This window comes from Ranitomeya imitator, chromosome 2 (genome assembly GCF_032444005.1).
Source record: "Ranitomeya imitator isolate aRanImi1 chromosome 2, aRanImi1.pri, whole genome shotgun sequence".
NCBI classification, from domain to species: domain Eukaryota; kingdom Metazoa; phylum Chordata; class Amphibia; order Anura; family Dendrobatidae; genus Ranitomeya; species Ranitomeya imitator.
In genome coordinates, this window is record NC_091283.1 from 521,039,241 (window position 1) to 521,048,316 (window position 9,076).

General features: G+C 42.5%; 1 protein-coding gene across 1 annotated transcript; it reads left to right on the forward strand.

The window, feature by feature from the left end:
• The first annotated feature begins 4,539 nt into the window (after positions 1–4,539).
• On the forward strand, positions 4,540–7,484 carry LOC138664803 (eukaryotic translation initiation factor 6-like). The gene is made up of 3 exons (XM_069751776.1): positions 4,540–4,682; positions 6,355–6,530; positions 7,275–7,484. The coding sequence occupies exons 1-3, from the start codon at positions 4,673–4,675 to the stop codon at positions 7,467–7,469; spliced, it is 381 nt and encodes a 126-aa protein (XP_069607877.1). The 5' UTR covers positions 4,540–4,672; the 3' UTR covers positions 7,470–7,484.
• Positions 7,485–9,076: the final 1,592 nt, after the last annotated feature.

Below are 9,076 nucleotides of genomic sequence, written 5' to 3' on the forward strand. Positions count from 1 at the left end.
CCATAATCCCCATACAGAACAATAGTTATACCAATATTCCTATCAGAAGTAGATGAAATATGTTCCTGGGCATGTGTATTTGTGATATTTCACCCATAATCCCCATACAGAACAATAATTATACCCATATTCCTATCAGAAGTAGATGAAGTATGTTCCTGGGCATGTGTATTTGTGATATTTCACCCATAATCCCCATACAGAACAATAATTATACCCATATTCCTATCAGAAGTAGATGAAATATGTTCCTGGGCATGTGTATTTGTGATATTTCACCCATAATCCCCATACAGAACAATAATTATACCCATATTCCTATCAGAAGTAGATGAAATATGTTCCTGGGCATGTGTATTTGTGATATTTCACCCATAATCCCCATACAGAACAATAATTATACCCATATTCCTATCAGAAGTAGATGAAGTATGTTCCTGGGCATGTGTATTTGTGATATTTCATCCATAATCCCCATACAGAACAATAATTATACCCATATTCCTATCAGAAGTAGATGAAATATGTTCCTGGGCATGTGTATTTGTGATATTTTACCCATAATCCCCATACAGAATAATAATTATACCCATATTCCTATCAGAAGTAGATGAAATATGTTCCTGGGCATGTGTATTTGTGATATTTCACCCATAATCCCCATACAGAACAATAATTATACCCATATTCCTAGCAGAAGTAGATGAAGTATGTTCCTGAGCATGTGTATTTGTGATATTTCACCCATAATCCCCATACAGAACAATAATTATACCCATATTCCTATCAGAAGTAGATGAAATATGTTCCTGGGCATGTGTATTTGTGATATTTCACCCATAATCCCCATACAGAACAATAGATATACCCATATTCCTATCAGAAGTAGATGAAGTATGTTACTGGACATGTGTATTTGTGATATTTCACCCATAATCCCCATACAGAACAATAGATATACCCATATTCCTATCAGAAGTAGATGAAGTATGTTACTGGACATGTGTATTTGTGGTATTTCACCCATAATCCCCATACAGAACAATAATTATACCCATATTCCTATCAGAAGTAGATGAAGTATGTTACTGGACATGTGTATTTGTGATATTTCACCCATAATCCCCATACAGAACAATAGTTATACTCATATTCCTATCAGAAGTAGATGAAGTATGTTCCTGGGCATGTGTATTTGTGATATTTCACCCATAATCCCCATACAGAACAATAGTTATACTCATATTCCCTTCTTGCTATATTACAAGAAGTAATTTCCTGGGCTGCATTTGTAAAATGTGCTGCCATCTAGTGGTGGAGTCTAGTATTGCAGCCCATCATCCCCTCATCCCATCATCCCAATATGCAGTTTAGTCCGTCCCGAGATAATTAAGGCTAAGTGCACACATTTGGTTCTATATTGAATATTGTTAATTGATAGACGGTTGCTATTACGTTCTTGTAAGTGCACACATTGCAGAATCTCCGCGCCAATTCCGCATCTCCTGCCGTGGGTACATCACATGCGGAATTGGCATGCGTTTTCCCGCTAAACACTAGCGTTTTACAAGCGTTATTAGCTTACAGAATGCTAGCGTTTTCCCCGCGATCTGTAGCATCGCTTGGAAAACTTGACAGGTTGGTCACAATTGTCAAACACAGTGTTTGACAAGTGTGACCAACTATTTACTATTGATGCTGCCTCTGCAGTGTCAATAGTAAAAAGATATACTGTAATGTTAAAAATAATTAAAAAAATCATGATATTCTCACCTTCCAGCTCCTCACGATGCTTGCGCTTCCAGTAATGCCTAGCGGCAATGACCCCATATGACGTAGCATGACGCGAGACCGCACGCCATCACAGGTCATTGCCACAAAGCATCACTGGGAACGGAAGCATCGCGAGGAGCGGGGGCGCTGGAAGGTGAGAATATCATGATTTTTTTTTATTTCAATTCTTTTTTTTTTTTTTTAAACAATTATATGGTTCCCAGGCCTGAAGGAGTCTCCTCTCCTCCACCCTGGGTACCAACCGCACATGATCCGCTTACTTCCCACATAGTGGGCATAGCCACATGCGGAAAGTAAGCGGATCAATGCATTCCTATGTGTGCGGAATCCCCATGATTCCCCACAAAGAATGAACATGCTGCGTTTTTTTCCAGAATGCGATTCCGCTGCGGAAAAAAAAGCAACATGAGCACAAAAAAATGCGAATTGCATTCTAATAATAGGATGCTTAATGTATGCTCTTTTTTTTTTTGCGGCTTTATCGTGAAAAATCCTGAACGTGTGCACACAGCCTGAGAGGCTGGCTGTGATCAGTGCCTGACCAGGTAGCTGCATGTAGGTTGGTGCTGTCTGTAGAACGTAGCTGGCAGCTGGGCTCTATGCAGCGGACACAGCAGGTCCCGGTTTCCCCGGTGTGGGCCCTATCCACAAGACATGACCTCACACATGCAGAGATCTCCATTGGCCGTACTTACTGCCTCACAATATATGGAAGATATGCTTGGTAAACAGTGATACCTCCTGAAAGAGTTGGGAAGTTTCCCGGACACCCCATGTCTCCTCTCCCTGCGCTTCTCTGTGCTTTCTGGGCAATGCAGAGTTGTCTACCGTTTCACCAACCGTTTAGTTGTACTAAATGCTAAACCTGACCTGCCATTATGATTCTCCAGGCCATTACAAGTTCGCAAATACCAAACATGTATATGTTCTTTCTTATTTATGTAATGAAGAAAAATTCAACGTTTGTGTAAAAAAAGAAAAAAACCACCCCAGCGCCATTCTCCGGGTTCAGTCACTGCGCTGAATATACAGAGCGGCATCTGTAACCATGTTGCCGGCGCCAATGTGGAGTCAGTGTCACTTAGGTCCCGGTGCGTGGTTACATCTGCCGCTCTGTATACTTGGAGCGGTGACGGAACCTGGAACGCTGCTGGGGGCAATAAAGTTAATTTTCTCTATGCATTGTTCGGGTAAGTTTGGGCACCGGGTAGGTTAGTAATGCCATTAACCTGCAGATTAACCCCATATCTGCAGGTTAATAGCATTTTTCTGGTGACAGGTTCCCTTTAACATGATACGTTGCCGTATAGTGGCCCATAATATATGGTAGAAACTGCAGTCTGAGGTATATATTGGGAAAGGCTCTGACATGTTTGAGCAGAACCTTAGGAGAACACGTCACTGGTGACTGCATCTTGTACATACAGGCAGTGTGGGGCGGACACCGCCACAGAACTTGTAATAGATAAATGGTAATTATTACATTACAGTTCGGCAGCCGCGACACGTGCAGGGATTGCTCATCACTAGTGGGGACCATTCTCCTAGTGGCTGGTTCTTACCTTGTCACTTTGTCAAGGGGAGGTTCAGTACCTTTATACTATTGACCTATGATTGTAATAGTTTAGCAATATCAGACAGCTGGTGGGCTCTCGACACCCACACTGATTAGCAGCTATAATGTCCGGCAGTCTGACAAAAACATTGCATAGGAGCTGAATCGCATTTTTACATACTGTTTAGTGGCTCCTACAGGGCTATGCATATATCAGCTTATTCTTTTCATCAGGAGCTAATCTGTGAGATTAGGCAATGGCTACTAAACTGCGTATGGAGCATTGGTGGTGTGCGCCGTGCACTGCATTCGGCCACTGCAGGTGATTACAGCTGATCGGTAGGGTGCTGGGCCCCAACTAATAATGTTTATCATTGGAACAGGTCATTAGTATAAATGTACTGGACAACCCCTTCAGGCTACGTTCCCCCTCCCCCCCCCAATGAGCTTTTTGATGATGTAGAATCTCTGCACCTAATGTTTAAATTGGGTTACTTGATTATTTCTTTTCATTGCGTTTGTGTGCGTTTTTTTTTTTTAAGCATGGGTTTTTTGGACTTTTTGGTGTCATGCTTCAAATAAAGCTACCGTACTTTCTTTTTGATACTAGCCAAAACTGGAAAACTAAGCCTATAATCAAAATAATTCAGTTCAATTATCATAGGGGCCCAGAAACAGCATTTGGTCCTATAATTACCACCAAATATAATATAAATTATATTAGTCTTTATGACAAAATTTATTATACTTTATGAACATACACTAAAAACACAATTGCAGAAGATAAAAACCATAAATAAAGCCCTAAAAATATGCAGTGTGGCAAGATTAAAAACCGCGTGATTGACCATAAATGGTCAATCAAACTAGAATTAATAACATGGGTATGGCTATAACATAGAGTCCTTGTAAACCTATATGAACAGCCAATGCTACATAAATAAATCACTTAGTTTTCACCTAGGTAGTCAGCAGACCCCCTGCATTACCGTCCGCATAGTGAAGATATCAGTCACACCCCTACACCCACCATGTGCAATCATGCACAGAAGAACCAACACTGCCCAGTACTCTGATGCGCGTTTCGCTTATACCTATGTCTGGGGGCCACATGCAGGCTTCTCCGTAGGACAGGAAAGTTTTTGAAAAATACATAACTGAGAAGAATACATATTACCAGGATTTAGATTTAATTCATGTTAATGTTCTATACTGCACAAACAATCCTGCTTTAATTTTTCTTGCAGTGTATTTGAAGGAGAGCTCTCCGAGACCATACCAGTGGTGCATGCGTCAATAGCTGGATGCAGAATTATTGGAAGGATGTGTGTAGGTGTGTACAGATCACAACCATGACATGGCATACAGCAGTTTCTATAAAGAGATGTTAGTTTTAAAATGTTTGTTTTGTGATCCCTCTTGTAATGTTGCAGACTACAGTTCACACTGCCCCCAAAATGCTTTACATTGTCCAGGTGGATAGGCATCAGACATCAATCAAGCCTATGACACTTGCAGATGTTCAGATAATCCACCACGCAATTGATCTGTATGTGCCGACTAAATGCCAACAGGTCACACTGCTGTTTGGCTGCAGCCTGTATAAATCCTAAAGGGGGTTTCTAGGTGTGTAACATTGATGACCCCCGAATGATCTGATATAGAAGCCTTATCCAAAGGATATGCAAACCGTATTAGTTCCAGAAAAGACTACATCTGTTTAAAGAGGTTTTCCAAGTTAAAAAGAAAGGTCTGCAGTAAAGGTACCGTCACATTTAGCGACGCTGCAGCGATCCAGACAACAATCCTGATCGCTGCAGCATCTCTGTTTGGTCGCTGGAGAGCTGTCACACAGACAGCTCTCCAGCGACCAACGATGCCGGTCCCCTGGTAACCAGGGTAAACATCGGGTTACTAAGCGCAGGGCCGCGCTTAGTAACCCGATGTTTACCCTGGTTACCAGCGTAAAAGTAAAAAAAAAAAACACTACATACTTACCTTCTGCTGTCTGTCCCCCGGCGCTGTGCTTTCCTGCACTGACTGTGATCGCCAGCCGGAAAGCACAGTGGTGATGTCATCGCTGTGCTCTGCTTTCCGGCCGGCGCTCACAGTGCAGAGAAGCACAGCGCTGGGGGACAGACGGCGGAAGGTAAGTATGTAGTGTTTGTTTTTTTTTTACTTTTACGCTGGTAACCAGGGTAAACATCGGGTTACTAAGCGTGGCCCTGCGCTTAGTAACCCGATGTTTACCCTGGTTACCAGTGAAGACATCGCTGAATCGGCGTCACACACGCCGATTCAGCGATGTCTGCAGGGAGTCCAGCGACGAAATAAAGTTCTGGACTTTCTGCACCGACCAACGATGGCACAGCAGGATCCAGATCGCTGCTGCCTGTCAAACTGAACGATATCGCTAGCCAGGACGCTGCAACGTCACGGATCGCTAGCGATATCGTTCAGTGTGACGGTACCTTAACCGTGTGACAACAGACTGCTGAATTGTGACAGTGTGCGATGCAGACACTGTCATGATTTCTCTGTATTTCCTCATGTAAGTGGGTGGTCGAGTGACTGCATGTATGCGATCTGTGTGTTTGCGGGCACATCATGCTGACTAGACTCTTATCCCTTTCTTTCTGTGTCCTATTGAGAGAAGTGCAGAAAAATCTAATTGCTATGTGGCTGCGAGTACATATCATATACATGCAGTCACGTAACCATGCACTCGCATGGGGAGTACAGGGTAATCATGACAATGTGCACATTGCACACTTTAATGATTCGGCATAAAGTGACTGCAGACTTTTCTTCTCGACCCCTTTAACAAAGTATTTATGGAAAATGGAAGGCAAATTCTGATAAAAACCCTCACTGTAACACCATATTTGTCTGAAATTTCTTTGAGCTGCTTGTAAGGAGCATAAAGATATGACCTAAACATTAAATAGTCTATAGGTTATTTCTTTTCTTTTTTAGCTTTGAATTTGTGTTCACATTTTATGTAGGAAACCGAAATGGCCTTCTAGTCCCAAACAACACAACAGATCAAGAACTCCAGCACATCAGAAACAGCTTACCGGACTCTGTACGAATCCAGAGGGTTGAGGAGAGACTTTCCGCTTTGGGGAATGTGATGGCTTGTAATGACTACGTAGCCCTTGTACACCCCGATCTTGACCGGGTATGTGCTGTTTGTTTTTTAATATCTACTGTAAACATTTCTTTAAATTCTCTTGGTCTTTAGGCATGTTGCCTTTGATAAGCCGGACAGGCACTGTGTCTACGCTGTCTAGACCCAAGGCATGTCCGTGCAATCTTCTCCCTGCCCAGCACCAGTGGCTAACGTGTCTCCCTGCCAGGCAAAGAACAAGGACAAGCCACCGGGGTTGTTAAACCAACAAAAGAACCCTATACTTGCCTTTTCAAGTCTCCTCCAGTTTCGTATTTCCACACACACACCTATTCTGGACTTATTCCGGTCTGTTTTACTGTTGCTGTCGCCTCCACTCATTGTGGCCAGCGATAACAGTGGTGCTCCCCAAACTGTAAGGTTGGCCTTACCAGTGAGGCACGTTTCATAGAAGTGATCATATACTGCCTGCTATTGGTGACAAAATTGGTGACAAAAAAAAAACAACTGACCTGATGGATAGGGTGGCCAAAGCGCTGGCCAACCATGGTGGGTCAATTGCTGCACAATTTTTCTACAAATTAGTATGTAATTTGGTCATTGCAGTGGGAAAGTTGTCGCCTACTGTGGCCGATCACGCTGTTTGGCCCTAACCTAATGTTTTGTTACAAATGGTTCATCATTGACCCATCAAATTCTTCTTCCCTTCTGTAAAATGTAAGACAAGACACAAGGATAACATAGAATAATGTACTTTCTATAATCCCTGCTCTTTATTTTCTTTTTGTGTTTCAGGAGACAGAGGAGATACTAGCAGACGTTCTGAAAGTAGAGGTTTTCAGGCAGACAGTTGCTGAGCAAGTTCTTGTTGGCAGTTACTGTGCCTTTAGTAATCAGGGGGGTTTGGTTCATCCCAAAACATCAATAGAAGACCAGGATGAGTTGTCATCATTACTCCAAGTCCCCTTAGTGGTAAGTAAAATAAGATAAGAATGAATGCTACTTCAAAACGCTATATAAAAGCTTGCTTCTTAGGCTAGGTTCATATTGCGTTAGTGCAACCCGTTTAGCGCTACCTACTGGGGAATTTTGGAAAGTTTAGTAATTTTGAACATATAGATAAGGGTATGTGGGGAAAAAAATGGTAGTCAAATTTGGCATTCAGATTCCACAGCCTGGGACTTTTGTTCTTTTCCCTCAAGTTTGCTTTTCCAAAGTAAATGTGCTTGTTACTTTAACCCCTTACCGGCATCGGACGTACTATACCGTCCGATGCCGGCTCCCCTGCTTTGATGCAGGGCTCCGCGGTGAGCCCGCACCAAAGCCGGGACATGTCAGCTGTTTTGAACAGTAGAATCGCGATCTGCCCGCACCTATTAACTAGTTAAATGCCGCTGTCAAACGCAGACAGCGGCATTTAACTACCGCTTCCGGCCGGGCGGCCAGAAATGACGTCATCGCCGACCCCGTCACATGATCGGGGGTCGGCGATGCTTGTGAATGGTAAACATAGAGGTCCTTGAGACCTCTATGGTTACTGATTGCCCGTCGCTGTGAGCGCCACCCTGTGGTCGGCGCTCACAGCACACGTGCAATTCTGCTACATAGCAGCGATCAGCAGATCGCTGCTATGTAGCAGAGCCGATCGTGCTATGCCTGCTAGCCTCTCATGGAGGCTATTGAAGCATGGCAAAAGTAAAAAAAAAAAAGTTTAAAAAAATGTGAAAAAAATAAAAAAAACATAAAAGTTTAAATCACCCCCCTTTCACCCCAATCGAAATAAATCAATAAAAAAAATATCAAATCTACGCATATTTGGTATCGCCGCGCTCAGAATCGCCCGATCTATCAATTAAAAAAAAGTATTAACCTGATCGCTAAACAGCGTAGCGGGAAAAAAATTCGAAACGCCAGAATTACGTTTTTTTGGTCGCCGCGACATTGCATTAAAATGCAATAACGGGCGATCAAAAGAACGTATCTGCACCGAAATGCTATCATTAAAAACGTCATCTCGGCACGCAAAAAATAAGCCCTCAACCGACCCCAGATCACGAAAAATGGAGACGCTACGAGTATCGGAAAATGGCGCAATTTTTTTTTTTTTTTTTTTTTTTTTTAGCAAAGTTTGGAATTTTTTTTCACCACTTAGATAAAAAATAACCTAGTCATGTTTGGTGTCTATGAACTCGTAATGACCTGGAGAATCATAATGGCAGGTCAGTTTTAGCATTTAGTGAACCTAGCAAAAAAGCCAAACAAAAAACAAGTGTGGGATTGCACTTTTTTTGCAATTTCACCGCACTTGGAATTTTGTTCCCGTTTTCTAGTACACGACATGCTAAAACCAATGATGTTCAAAAGTACAACTCGTCCCGCAAAAAATAAGCCCTCACATGGCCAAATTGACGGAAAAATAAAAAAGTTATGGCTCTGGGAAGGAGGGGAGCGAAAAACGAACACGGAAAAACGAAAAATCCCCTGGTCATGAAGGGGTTAATGGTAAATTGCCATATATATTTAAAGGGAGTCTTGCCAGGATTTTGCTACCCCCATCTGAGAGCAGCATATTTGAGGCTCCGTGGCTGCATTATTAG